The 14,955-nt window shown below is 35.3% G+C and overlaps 2 protein-coding genes and 1 pseudogene across 6 annotated transcripts; all 3 read right to left on the bottom strand.

Annotated features, from left to right (window-relative positions):
- Positions 1–42: 42 nt before the first annotated feature.
- LOC104749667 (putative xyloglucan galactosyltransferase GT15) lies at positions 43–2,300 on the bottom strand. The gene is made up of 2 exons (XM_087491621.1): positions 1,656–2,300; positions 43–1,008 (listed from the first exon to the last, which is right to left on the bottom strand). Exons 1-2 carry the CDS (start codon positions 2,275–2,277, stop codon positions 179–181), a joined length of 1,452 nt encoding a protein of 483 aa, XP_087347747.1. The 5' UTR covers positions 2,278–2,300; the 3' UTR covers positions 43–178.
- Positions 2,301–2,897: 597 nt separating this feature from the next.
- LOC104753340 (oil body-associated protein 1B-like) lies at positions 2,898–4,418 on the bottom strand (annotated as a pseudogene). The gene is made up of 3 exons (XR_015584305.1): positions 4,253–4,418; positions 3,503–3,905; positions 2,898–3,073 (listed from the first exon to the last, which is right to left on the bottom strand). The product of XR_015584305.1 is annotated as an oil body-associated protein 1B-like (transcript).
- A 252-nt stretch (positions 4,419–4,670) lies between these two features.
- On the bottom strand, positions 4,671–10,627 carry LOC104749666 (DNA topoisomerase 3-beta). 4 transcript variants are annotated; one of them, XM_087491235.1, is made up of 15 exons: positions 10,461–10,627; positions 10,298–10,354; positions 9,985–10,088; positions 9,572–9,665; positions 9,184–9,283; positions 8,556–8,799; positions 7,952–8,114; positions 7,735–7,854; positions 7,296–7,375; positions 6,743–7,021; positions 6,481–6,649; positions 6,231–6,359; positions 5,898–6,110; positions 5,615–5,794; positions 4,671–5,507 (listed from the first exon to the last, which is right to left on the bottom strand). In XM_087491235.1, exons 1-15 carry the CDS (start codon positions 10,485–10,487, stop codon positions 4,869–4,871), a joined length of 2,598 nt encoding a protein of 865 aa, XP_087347361.1. In that variant the 5' UTR covers positions 10,488–10,627; the 3' UTR covers positions 4,671–4,868. The 4 variants fall into 4 exon arrangements, with proteins under 4 accessions (XP_087347361.1, XP_087347362.1, XP_087347363.1 ...); XM_087491236.1 differs by having other exon boundaries at positions 9,572–9,660; positions 10,461–10,594; XM_087491237.1 differs by having other exon boundaries at positions 8,330–8,799; positions 10,461–10,559.
- Between the last annotated feature and the right edge of the window lie 4,328 nt (positions 10,628–14,955).

The raw sequence follows: 14,955 nt of genomic DNA, 5'->3' as shown, positions 1-14,955 counted from the left end.
CAATAGAATTGATATGTATTTGAATAAGTAAAAAATTTCTAATTTTGTTATTAATTACACTAATTTAATTTTAAATAAAAGAACAAAAACATTCTACAAGACAAATGAACAACTAATACAATAACAAATTTAAGATTAGGACATATACATTGTTTTGTCTAATTATGAAATTTGGTCCTCACTCTTGAATTTGTTTTCTCTTAATCCCTTGTATCTTCTCTACCACTCCTTTCAAAGCAATATCAAAAGCATCTTCAAAAACCTCTCCACCCGGTTTATTCCCGTTTGATTTACCATACACAATCTTCGGGATCAATCTTATTACGCTTTCTCTCATACCAACCACTCTCTCATTTGGTATTCCACGCAAAATCTCTTCGATTTTGTTCTTTCCCCCGTTTCTCAGCTCCTTAACCGGTATATAAACCGAATATTCACTATTGTTCTTAGGCAAGTGCCATACATATTGCTTGTATGCGCTTCCTTGGTTAAAGAAAACCGGAATACAACTAGCCAAAATCGAATCAAATACCGATCTTCTGGTTAACGAATCACCCGGTGGTTGTAAGCAAAACACCGAACTCTCGAAAAGTTTCATTAGACTGATCGGATTATCGCAGCTATTAGCTTTAACGTCACAGTCAAGAAACCTACACGTTTTAGATGAACTCTTGCATTGTTTAATAACTTCAGTGCGAACCAAACCGTTTTGGTTTCTGCTTGGTCTTTGAGCTCCAGCGAATGAGAAGAGGACCGTCCGGTTCGTTAGCTTGATCTTGTCTTGCCACCGTATGATCTCGGAGGTTGACGTTGGGTGAAAGTAAGTCGGATAAGGGATCGCGAACTCGTTGTGGCTCGTTAGACTCCGTTCAATGGTGAGGAAAGTGAGGTTTTGTGACTCTGGTAAGACCATTAAGTTAGTTCCCCAGTCGGAGTTCTTGTTGGAGTTTCGTCTGAAATCTCGTGAAATCCGACCGGTTACTAGGAAATGGTCCTCACCTGACATACCTATATTTCAATTAGAGATGACTGAAATTTTATTTTCTAACTTTATCAACAAAAAACTACACACATAAAATTTTAATATTACATTAGATTTGCAACAATAAAAAAAAAAGTTGATATAACTACAAAAATATGTTGTTTAGTTATTAATATTTGATAATAACTTATTATTAGTTGAGAACTTGAGGACCGGCCCTTACTAGGAAATGGTCTTCACCTAATGTATCAGTATTTCAAATTACTGAAATTAGTAATAATTAACTGACAAACTTATTTTATAGTTAACTTATGTCAGCAGTTTAATTGACCGACGGACTAAAAAAACACATTTATATATTCACCCAGAAAAATAACACATTTATATTAAAACTTTATAGTATATTTAAATCTCACTTCATCTATAACAAATCTAGAAAATTAATTTGTACGTTATCGCATTTTAATGTGTAGTTTTCACTTATAATTATTTTTAATTGCTAAAGAGTACTTTATAAAAAGTCGTCGTCGGTAGAAAAGGAGAGAAGAAAAGTCGTCGCTAGCTTTGAATAATCCGATTAATTATTGGTTAAATCAAAACTAAAAGCAATAATTGTAAACGTTTTAAAATATGAAGGGTCAAAACGAAATAATAAAAAGTTAACACGGCGTACCTTTCCACTGAGGTTGCTTCCTGAGCCATTTAACAAGTTCCTTCCCGGCGGCGTCTCTCGCAGCTACGTTACGCCGCCGTATTTTTCGCCGGAAATCAAGACCAGCATAGTAAGGTAAATAAACAGCCGAAGCAAGCGACGAGTCACTCGTGAGACACTCGTAACTCTTCATCTTCTCGTGAAAAATCACTTCGAGCATGAACTGATTAGTCGCGTACCAGCTCTGAGAGTAGTAGTAGTCAGAACCAATCAAAGGTCCGAATCCTGAGTTCTTGAGATACTTACACATACTGATCTTGTCCTTTGGTCTTGTAATGGACTGGCAATCTTGAAGTATTTCAAGATTGAATCGAGATGGTAGCTTGTGGATATATACGTAGCGGCCGAGACACGTGTCGTCTCCAGAGGGTTCTTGACGGCTTTGTTGATCGGAGATGGAAGTGGTTGTTGTTGTGGTGGTGGTGATGAGGATGATTTTGTTTTGGGAGAGATGAAGGAGAAGCAGAGAGATGGTGAGAAGAGATAGGAAAAGTAAAAGAATGGTTGGTTTTTGCTTCCATGGATCATGATGATGATGATGGCTCTCGATCGAATCTGATGAATTGTTATCGTTCTTTATCATTGTGTGGTGTTCTTGATTTGATGATCCATGTTGAATTGAAAAGAGAGAGAAAGGTCGCAAAGTCACACGCAAATAATGTATTGTATTAATAATAGATATTGTTTTCTGGTGTTTTGTAAAAGGAATTTTTGATTGGGGGATAAAAGTCATGATGTATTCAAATTCAATTTAGTTTCATAATCTCTTGATTTTTATAATCATATGCGTACGTACGTAGGTAAGTAGAAACTTCTTCCTGTGATTTTTGTATATCTAAAAATCAATATTGGGTCAAAGACTCAAAGTAGTATGGCTCTCGAGGTTGAGTTGGCCAAATTATGGTGTTTAATTAAACGTATATAGTGCTTTTCATGGTTACTTTTGCAAATCACTTTAATTTAAGATGTTTATTTTTGTTTCTTTCCAAATACCAAATCATCTTTACTAGTAATATATTCTTTCTTATTTTATTACTACTTATGTAAATAAGATCTTTAAAAAGTAAAAACCAAAGCAAACCGAACTATATCTCAAGTGTCTTGTTTTCTTGTTCCTGTACTTTTTTTTTTTTTTTTGTGTTTATCAAAGCATTCATTAGTTGCTTTGTGGACCTCGTTGCATTATTCGACTTAAAGGTAAAATTAGAGAATGACTTTGGCGACAGAGTCAACCGGCGTGATATCGACTTCTCGAACTTCTAGTTTCATCCCTTTTCCTCCTCCGTTGGCCAGTGGATGGATCCCGAGCTCGGGCCCTGTTATATGCGCCCTTGCCTCCCTCTCCCCTTCTATTGATACCCCAAACCGCTTCTCTGCCTCTGCATCCATAATTTAAATCCAAACCCGATCAACTACAAATTATCATAACTACATTAATGTGCCATATCAATACCATTACTAGCTAAACCAGTCTAGGATGATTCTCTATCAATATTCTAAGCCGCTTTTTCTTCTTGGATCCATGCCTAAATCCAACCATAATTACCAATGATCTTTGCTACGCGTTATCGAGACGAGTACCAGCTATATTAGTATAGGCTGATTCTCTATCGAACGCCTAAACGGCTAGCTTCTCTGTCTCCGCATCCTTACCAATATTTATATATCCAACCATGCTACGAGCCTACGAATGACTTCTACTACATTATGGTATATATATACCGCAAGTGACTTCTACTACAGTAAAACCGCAAGAAATCTCTCGTTGAAAGTCAGAAATGACCTAACTAATCTACGAATTTTCTTACCTTGAATCATCTCGTGGAAAAGCTGGCCATCGCGGGTAACAGCCATCATGATATTAGGTAAACCAAGGGGAAGCTCATGGCCCAAATCAACTTGCCAAAAATGGAAAACTTTGCCATAAGTCTTAGCGACTTTATCAAGATCTTGACGTTGAATGGCACCAGGAACACCAGGCATGAACAAGAAACCCCCTTCTCACTTCCCACTCGTGCGAGTGCCAAAGCTTCTTCTCTTCGTCAGGCAAAGTCATGAACAACTTCTGTCACTATGTACTCCAATCCTATCAGACGAGCATTTGCATCCGGACCGTCGTAGATCAGACACTGACGCATCTCTTCGTTCACGTGACTGCAGAAATGGTGAGCTTCTACTTGTCGTGTCATGTCATCAGCATAGAAATGGAACCTGCCATCACAAGAAATTAAATAGCATGCTTTCTATATAACATTGTGTAACTACGGTTGGACATATAAACCAAATCGAAATGGAATTTATAAAAAGAAACCAAAAATAAATAAATAAAAAACTTTAGAAAACATTGGTCATTAGTGCCATATTAGTCAAAACTGATCACATAATTTTTTTTTTTTGGTTTTCAAATAAAACATGTTTTGTTCTTGAGATATAAGAAAAAGTCTACATATTTATTCGAAACATGTTTTGCTAGATATGTTTATTTACTTGCATATCGACAACCACAAATCCAAGAGGGGTAAAAAGGGTGCAATTGATAAAGATTTGCTTATACATACGCGCAGAGATGTTGGTGGATTTTGTTAACCGGAGCAAAACTTTGAACGGCAGAGGCGGCGGTGTCGATTATGGATGTTCCGGTCTTCGTTGCATCCCCTGGAACAGCCGGTCCAGACGTCGTCGATGAGTGAACTGCCTTCTCCATTCTGTTTGTAATTAACTATTTGCTCTTCCTCCCCAAAAAAAAAGTAAAGCAACCCAACCAAACAAATAGAGTGATCGCAAAGATCATGCATTCATACTTGTGGGTGTGATCTAAAAATGGAGCGATTGTATGCATGAAGTGTAACACTTAACAATCATAGCAAGTTACACTTCGGTTTTTCAGCTTCTCTTTAGGGTATATATAATAGTGTGACAAGAACTAGTCAAATGTTTAAAGATGATTTTGGGAAAGCTTTTTTAGATAATCAAGTGTTTGTGGCAAAATATGAAATAATCAGTTAACCAAGAGCCCAAATATCTCGTATGTCATAGTTAAGCTAGAAAATTATGAAGAGTTCCTTTAAAAGCAAACAACACGTAAGATCATTGAATCTACATCCGTCTTTACTGTGTAAAGTTGTAACGCAAGTATGCCAAAGACAAACAAGGATTTTAGGGTTCTCCAGGGTTTTAGAAGTCTCTGAAACTCATTTTTGGGTCGACAGCTTTTGAGCCTCTTCTCCCTCCTCTGCCTCGGCCTCTTCCTCGTCCCCTTCCCCTTCCTCCTCGCCTCACAAAGGACCTCCCATGTTTCACTTCTACAAGTGAGAGAAGCAACTCATCACATAGAACACATCCTTGATGCAGAGTGGCTCCGTTCTCCAGAGGAGTAGTTTTCTTGTTGAAATCGATCTCTATGATTGCTGAATCGCACTCGGGACAGCGGTTACTAGTGGTGGCTATGCGATGAGCACCCTCCGGAAGAAAAACGATGCAACTACACAAGTTGCAGTTGAGTTTCCACTTGGGGAAGCTCACGGGGTCCAAGACGAGCGTGCCTTCGCACTCTGGACAAGCGCAGACTCCTTGGTTTCTGACAGAGTGTTGGCAGGTGGGATGAGGACAGAGTGAACAAGGCATGCCTGAACCCGTTTTTGATTTGGCAGGAGCATTGGGCGTCTTAGATGCTCCAAAGAGTGTGTCTATGCCTTCGAATGGAGGAGAGTTGTAGCAGTATGGGCATAGTGGAAATGATTTCCCCTCGGCTCCTGGAACTGAATAGATTACGAGCTCAAAGTTGTCTAAAGGACATGTGAGTTCTTTGTATAGCTGTGAGAAAATCAGTTAAAGAAATGATTCAGTAATAATGATAAATCCAAAAACTCGACATTTACTGAGGTTTCAGCTTAAGAGTTTAGGTGATGAAAGGCTTTTACCTTGACTGTGCCCTTTTGAGGAAGATAATAAACTTCTTCGCATGTGCCGCAGAAGAGACGTGGTGGGACTGCTGTGATATGTTTCATGTAACGCAAGCACTTTCCACATTTGCTTAGAGGGCGACCAGAGCCAGCCAGAGGAGAGAACTGTGCTTCAAAGAGGGCATCCATGTGTTCGATCTGAATGTCAATATAAGGGAGATGTTAAGTAGGACCGGATTTAAATCAAAAGACTTTATCAAACAAATGCCTTCAAAGACAATATAAGACATGTTTTCGCAACCTGTTGAACAAAATAACTGAATTTACGCCTAAATTGCTGAATCACATGTTGCACTACATACGAATGATCAGCTTGGCCCTTGGCAACAAGAGTGATTTGTTGCTCGATAAAGCTACGGATGTCTGGTAAGCAAAGGTCTGGATCAATACACTGATAGCCTCTTATTAGCGTGATTCCTAATGCCGTTGGAACCAATTTCCTGCCAGATTGGACCTGCAAGAAAGCGTGAAGCCAAATAAGAGTAACGAAATGTTTCAGAAAACAAAAAATTCCTCCTAAATTAAGTAATATGGTAATCATGAAGAAAAGTATACTGCCTTTGGGTGAACTCACCTGAACATAATTACGTTCACCAATGTTGTTTATATGCACAGGTATTGATGCATCTGTGCCTATACCATGCTTCTCCATTAGAGATATCAGCTCACTCTCAGTTAGGAAGTCTGGAGGCGCAGTGTTGCCCTGTAGATTTTACAACATTCAGACACAAATAGAAAGGATGTACAAAAATTGGAGAATAAAGCAATTTCTGTCCTAGTATAAGGCAAAGAAAGTAGCAACAGAATCTGGAGAAGAATGTAACCTCGTACAGCTCCACTCTTAAAACTTCAATTCTCTCTCCTTTCAGGAAAGAAGGGAGTTTTTTCTCATCTACTGCTGACCATGGCATTATAGCTGTAAACCCCTTTTCTGTCACTCGCTGCCCCGAACAATGGAAAGTTTCTCCACCAATTGACAATTCCACTTTAGTCCTGAGATATCCATCCAAGAGAATACCACATATAAGATGTGCAAAGAATAAGCTGTAATTGGCATGGATCAAGCTACAATCAAGGCTTTATTACCTTATGTATTTGCAGTTAGGTGAGACAGTGCCAATAAAATGTTGACAGACATACTGATAGAGTCGCCAAGCATCTCCTCCAACCATGTCCTCGGTTGCTGCTCGCATCGGGGTGATAGGAGGATGGTCTCCAGCATCGGTTCCTGACTTTGGCTTTTGAAATCCATCTGAGAGCAGTCTCTGTACATAACCACCCCACATTGAATTACTAACTTGTGCTCTGAGTGTGTCTGCGAAGTCGAATGAAGAAGGATAGGCTGTGCTTTCTGTTCGCGGATAGCTAGCACAAAACATAAGAGTTTGAGTAAAAAAAAGTGCCATCACGATGATGACGAAAACGGTTTAAATGTTTAATGTATATAACACAGGGAAAATGTGATGTATGTATATCCTCGTCACCAAAGGTTTTTCTCATTTTCCTACCTACCATTCTTAAATTACATAAACAATACCATTCAATAACCATTTGCGATTTACCACAATTAGCCAACTATATGCTGGTAAAGAGGAGTTGAATGATAAAAATAATAATCTGGAGAATGGAGCAAGCTAACCTTATGAAGCCTTGAGTATACAATCGCTCGGCAAGATGCATAGCCGTCTGAGGCCCAAAACCTAGTGCACTTGAAGCAACCTGTATAACCGCTAATGTTATGCTAAATCAGGGAGAGTAATTTGAAAACTAGCTTTGATTGAACTTTAGACTCATGAACATGATTAAGCAATGGCAAACGCTCTAAACGCAACATTGAAAAACCAAAAGCAGAAAACACAAAACGAAAGAGAACTAAAATCCCAATGTTGTTGCCAACTCATCCCAAAAACAACCATGAAGCTGATAGAAGCAAAATTGTTTTGGATGAATGCAGAATATTTCAGTTAGTGTTTTGCAATCATAGGTACAGGATATATGGTATTCGCTTGAAAGTATAACGTACAACCAGGCAAGTTCATTTTAAAAGAATGGTAATCACGACTCATGAGTTCTCTGACCTTTAGCAAATTCACTGTGTTAAGACCAGCTGGACGACCTTTAACTTCCTGCTTTTCTGATACGTCCATTACTTTTGCAGTTCTGCCTTCCACGACCAACTTTTGGAACACAGTAGCAGCCTACAATTTGTAAAAGCATGAATATATCAGCAACTTAAGATTGGAAAGCAACAGTCAAGAATGTCAAAGAAATTCTAACACACAATGAGATACTAACTTCCAGGTCGAACAATCTACGTCTCTCCCACTCTAGTTGAAGCTCATAACCATCCTTCATTATATATGGTCGCAAAGCCCAAAATTTTTCTGGCTTGAAAGTATTAATATGCATGTACCGTTGCACACAAAACCCAAGAGTAGGAGTCTGGCATGGCCCGTAACTGAAACAAACATTCAAAAGGATCTTTAAGTATGACAGAACGGACAGAAAATCGCACATACTCCTTCCAGCATTCAAAGGAATACTTATAGAAGAACCAGAACCATCTTTTAATCATGACAGCTCGTTTCTTGTCCTATTATGAGAAATGAAGAGGTGCTTCGACAAAGATAGACAACATAAAAGCTTAAGTCTTACAAAGCTATGTCTACACACCTTTTTAGCATTTACATAAAATTCCATTACTCGGGCACTCTAAATGACAGGAGATGACCACAATAGAATTCCACAGCCGTATCTCATAGGACCAATCAACCATATCAAAAACCAAAAGGGACAAAGAAAAAAATGCATCTGGAAGAAAACAGTCGACCCATCTGTTCAGAGACTCTTTAGACACTGAACAAAAAGAAAGAATGGAAGGAGACGAGAGGAAACTGACGAGATAACTCTGCAGTCGAGATTCTGATATTTGCCTTGGAAATAACTTGTTTGAAATCGCGAGAATGCTACACCAACTTTTAGATCTATCTCTTGGCGAGCATCTACTGCCAGTGCCTCATCTCTGTTTGGTTCAACAAGGTTGTCCATGGCCTTTGGTATATCTTTCTCAGTCACAGAAGAAAACCGTGCCCGATAAACCTTTCTCTTACTATCGTCCATGTCAAATCCAGTCGACTCGATAACTACAAGAATATAATGGTCAACCAGTTTTAGCAACGGCCATCAAAACAATGGGCATTCCCAAATAGGCTGGCATCGAAAAAGTACTTATGCAGGAGAAAAAATGATAAAGATATTGGTGGTCGCACCACATATGCAGGAGCTAACTGTATACATAAACCCGCAATCTACTACTACAACTTAAAGGGTCTACCATTGGATACTAGCAGAATATACAGATTCAGTAGTATGATATGATTCATTTAGTAAAAACAGAGAAGAAAGTATATTAACTGATTCAACAATTACCAATAGAGTGGATGCAATGGTTAGACACAATAAATTCTGTATATCTCAACCAAAATCTGGTGAGAACATATACGAAAAAGGTAATGAAAAAGACTTGCCTTCAAAACATATATTCTCCCCTTCACGATCGCAGTCCAGCCACAACACCATATAACTGCAACTACGAGCTTCATTACTTAAATGCCTACAAATATGAGCCTGAGATTTGAAGACTGTTAGAATAAAGTGTACATTAATGTAGAAATAAAATAATGTAGGAAGCATAAGCCACTAGAAAGATGTATCTCCACTGCTAACCAAACGAATAACTCTAGTTCCAAAAACGTCATGCATATCGTTTATTTCATAAAGCAATAAAGCTAATCTCTTTAAGTATACAGATGTTGCTATATAATATATATACTACAGCTGCCAATGCCCAAGGTAAATGCCAAAAAAACAGCTCAAGCACTCCCCCATGCACAAAGAAAAGAGATAAGAGTTTACCTTTGGGTTAGACTCTTTTTTAGCAACTGGAGCGTCGAAAAGATCTTGTGGATCAACAGTTTGCCAATTCTGATATTTTTCTGGGAAATCTACACTAGAATATGAGAGTAGCATTTAGGAAGACTGAGAAATCTGCAAGCAATAATTTTCACAGCGCCTTTTGTACACGACATATAGTCCACGAAATCAAATAAAGAAAAATTAGATGAAACATTAAACTTGAGTAGCTAATAGAGATGAATGCAAACAAGGATTTCAATGACATGTGTGAGGAAATGTGCATTTGATAAAGAAAATTATGATGCACACATTAAGGAAAACGTCATTAATGAACGGTAATCTTATGCAGCAGCAAATCACTCCAATTTCTCTTTGATATGAATAATATAATAAATGATAGGCAAGAGGGGAACCTGAAAACATGTCCGATAACAGATGTAACTCTAAAATGTGCTTTGAATCCTCGAAAGATGCCATCAAATTCATGCACCTCTGTACTGCCTCTCCTTGTAGACATCTGAAGCAAAAGAGGAAGATATATATCCATCAATCCAACCCTCCATATCATTCTTACTAACAGTGTTATCTTAGAAAGCAATTCAGACTTCCAAAAAGGTCAAACACAGAACTGATTTGGTTATTCAAACTCCCAAAGACCAAATAAAGTAAAATCAAAGTGTCACAATCGAATTAGGGTTTGAGGAACTAGAGAATCGAAAGAGAAACCTGGCCACGAGAGAGAACTGAAGCTATGGAGAGGGCAATGCTGGGCTTCTCCGCCACCTGATGAAAGCAACGAGAGAGAGAGAGAGAGATTTGTAAGAGATGAAGATGGGGGAAGTAAGAATCAAAAGCAAAGAGAACTAATCCCCCCCCCCCCCCTCCTTACCATAAGAACTCTGGGAAGATGAGCCATCGAAGACGATAACGGAATCGGGTCGAAACTCACTAGCTCAGGGGTCAGGGCGTCCAAGTGAGGAGAATCGACGACGACGACACGGGCACACGGGTATTTGCCATTTCACTAAACGGCGACGTTTTTTAGCGCACTGCCTCATTGGTGGAACCGTAGAATTCGGTTTACAGTTTTGGTTTGGTTTGGTTATTTTGATTTTTGCGTACCGTTAAAATAAGGAACGAGTTTATTTAATTTTTTGGTTTTTAGATTAAATAGGAATTTTCTTAAGATATTACTTTTATCATTTCAGTATTTCGTATTTGCGATCACATTGTATGTACGATCAAGGAGAGTTTTAAAGGGTTTTATTGTTTTAACAAGGCTTTTAAAAAAAAAATAACTAAAAATGTTTTAGGCCTAGGTTTACAGTAAAACTTTTATAAATTTATAGAGGTTTTAATTTATCGATAAATTAATAATTATTAATTTATGATTTTCATTTTCATATTTTTGAACATTTTTTATTAAAAATAAGATACTTTTGTTATAATTCACACTTTTATTAAATTCTCTTAATTTATAATTTTGGTTATCGTAATATGATGGATGTCAATAGTTTACTTGATTTTCCAGGTGAAAATGATAAATGTTTAAAAATTCAATGTTTAGAATAAATCGCTGTTACTATCCTTCATGATGAACTTCAAGAAAATATTGCAGTATCTTTAGAACCAATGATTTGTAAGGAAGCAACTATCGCGTCTAATATGATCCACAATTTTTTGAAGCAATGAGAAAGATTATAGATGAGCTCAAACAAGAATGCAAATTCAAAAATACAAATTCAAGAATAAGCAAACAACAATGTAGTCATATTTTATTAAATTTTCTTAGATATATATATATATATATATATTTAGTTTATATCATTATTAATTTATGATATTTATTGGACCATATTTTCACATAGGATTTCAAAAAAAAAGTATTATCTTATTATTTTATCGAATTGTGTTATTTTTTACACCGACCCAACTCGGGACCGGAAATTTTTATTAATTTATAGCGAATATTAATTTAAAGAGTATTAACTTATAGAGGTTCTACTGTATATACTTTTCTGGACCATCGAATTGTACCATGTACATTTGTTACATCTTATATAGGATGATCCTATATTAACATTTCTTCTTTTTTCATAATTTTTTAATTATTAAAATACATGAAAATCTTAATAAAGATATGCATTATAGGATTTAAGAAGTCCAAACGATAAAAAGATGAGTAGATAGATTGTGTTTGTGTTATTTACTTATACAATCCTTAAACAATTTACACAAATAATAGGATTTGCTGATCTTTGAATTTATCAAACTAAAGGTTTCTTTGAATTTCATCTTGTCAATTAGGAGATAAATTTGCCAAACAAAATTTGCTCGAGAAGTAAAGACGAGATCACAGTCAAAACATATAATACTAACTCAAAAATTACATTTTTCCATCCCTCATATATTTTGGTCTACCAGACAAAGTAAAAAGCAAACAATAAAGGGTATTGTGTCTTGTTGTAATGACATCTCATCTTTCCCTTTCAATATGTTTTCTTTTTCGGCTTTTTTTTTTTGTTTTTCGGCTTTTTTTTTGCTATATTATTCATTGACAGATTCTGTGAAATTTCCAAATTATAAAACAATAGTATCATTATTCTTTTCTTGGAGCATAATTGTTTCGTCAGAAGTTACTCTATATTAACATATAAGTTGTTTCGGCAGAAGATACTCAATATTAACATATAAGTCCATTGATATCAATTGAACGATACCTACGTTTTTCAAAAACGAAAATTTGTAAGAATACGTACTAATTAAGATATCATTCAAACTATATTAAAATTGCCGATTAATTTCTCCATTCTATATATTTATTACATAGTTTATTCCAAAATTACAAATAACATGTTTATCCTTCGAATATATACAACATAGATAAAAGTTTAATCACGTACGTAAAATAAGGAACAAATCATATATATGTGAGCATGATAAGTTACTAAACATGTGAAACTGAAGGTGAAAACTATGTTACAAAAACAAAAAATGCAAAGAAACCTTTAGTTTTATCACCTCTTTTACGGTATTAAAAAAGCTTCGCAAATCTGTGAGCAACATCGAAACTTTCTTGACAAGAAGTGTGTCCTTTGAAACAAACCCCAATCCTTTGGATGTTTTCAATTTAAAACGTACGTAGATCATATAGGGTAATACAAAGTGTTCGATATATCATATATGCATTATTACGAAAACAACAATTTGTTTTGAAAAAATGTATTGAATATGTTATGAAACAGTTTTTTTTTAGTATAATTTTCGTTTTAAACAAGAAAAAAAAAACGAAAAGTCAGGTCAAAATATCAAAGTGTGTTATATTACTCACAGAATAAATGACAACGTGTATATGATAGACTGATAGTGGACTGACGGAGAAACGACTCGTGGGAAGATCGTTTATTTATGTGGCGGCAAATCATTTAGGGATGATAAACACCAAATATGTGTGTACCCTTTTTTATGTACCTTATGATACCATATTATAGTTCTTAATTAATTAAACATATACAATATTTGAGTTCTGCTTTTTGATTGACAAAAATTATAATCTGTCCATCAAGAACGACTTCATGATCTTTATATATACATAATAATACATAGATTCGCACCAAACTGAGCCCTAGGGCATAGACCATAAACTGTATAGATACTATGATATGATAAAGTAATATAATATGGTTTACAAGGGAAATAAATTTAAGATGGAAGAAAATTCAAAGCAGAAAAAGACCAACATTGTGAGGCAGAGACTTTGGGATGGGAAAGAAGAAATGATGAAGGCATGTTTGGCATCTGGCCATCTAAAAGCCAAAACCATCCTATCCAAATATTTAATTATTTTTGTCTTTTTTAAAAGCAAAAAGAATCCGTTTCGACATTATAACTTACAATGACTACCCCATGCATATATTTTTACATTACAATATATATGTATACATTTATAATTAAACCAATCATAAATAAACATCATGTATACATGTATATTGTCATTGTCATCCAACGAGATTAAACGTGAACGTCATTTTCAGATAAAATTACACGTTCTCCAGCCGTGGAATGGCAAATTACGTTACTTACGAGAAATTTTAAGCGGCAAAAACGGCATGACTAAATAGATCTATTAGTGAGAAGAACTTAATTAATTTGCTATAGTATTTATATAATACTATCATTGGTTTATCATATATAATGATTAACTTTTTGCTCCTTCCTTAATCTAAAATGATTTGATATCCTTAAAATTTCAACATTTACGAGGCGGTCAAAAGCAACCCAAGATTCATCTTGTTTTACAAAAATCCTTCACAGTTCACACATATAGTATTATTATTTATATAATCAACTTTGCTTTATTCTTGTGTGGAATCCTACTTTTGTTGTTGTTGTTGTTGATGATGAATGCTACATAATGCTCATTTGGTTATAGGCGCAGATCATGACATTTAGCATTTTAGAAACTGAAAACTTTCAAAATGATTGTTAAATTGCGTGTGTAATTTGGTGTAATGGTTAACTAGGAAACTTTCAATAATTTACACTAGATTTTAATTTGGTCTACATTTCAAGGCTTCAAGCTTAAGCTAGAGTCACACAGAATTTTTTTTTTTTTATAAAGTTTATATAAATAACTCAAGTATCATGCATGTTGTCAGGAAAACAAAAACGCAACTATAATACTGTATTAATGTTCTACTTTTTAGTAAACAACAAATCGCAAGTATCATGTACTGCCTTTTGTAAACAATATAAATCGTATTTTGTTTGTATTCTGGTTTAGTGAGATAGTTGTAGCAAACCAATTTTAATCATTCAAAAGTCCTGTAGTTTATTGATTATTAATTGAAACTGAAAAACTGTTTAACCATAACCATCGTAACATTGAACATAGCATTAGCATACGAATTGAAGTGTTATTGTTACAATAAATATTGATGACAAGTACAAGTAGAAAAAAACAAGTCTTAATTTAACATTGAACATAACATTTTTTATTACCATTTGGTAGTCCATTAACGTAATAACATTTAATGGCCGTCCTGATCTTGTTTACCTTATAGGTTTTCTTGGACCTATTTATGATACAATTACAAAGACACAAACATAGGGACACAGACCTCTCGATTCCCCAACGTCACTCCTTTTATTAAGCTGATCATCAATAGTGATATTCACAATAAATTTATTGTAGTATTAATTTTACAATCACATCAAATATTACTTTCCTTTTGAAAATTTTCCTGAATCGGTTAAAATATAACAGTGTGGATATATATATATTTTATTACAGTTTTCCATAAGCACTAAATTGTAGCATCCAATATATTTTTATAATTTATATAGATAATATTTGGTATATTATCGAAATAGTGAAATGGTAA

Source organism: Camelina sativa, chromosome 16 (assembly GCF_030686135.1).
Source record: "Camelina sativa cultivar CO46 ecotype springtype chromosome 16, ASM3068613v1".
Classification (NCBI taxonomy): Eukaryota; Viridiplantae; Streptophyta; class Magnoliopsida; order Brassicales; family Brassicaceae; genus Camelina; species Camelina sativa.
Note: the sequence above shows the minus strand (reverse complement) of the source record. Positions and strands in the feature narration are given on the sequence as shown.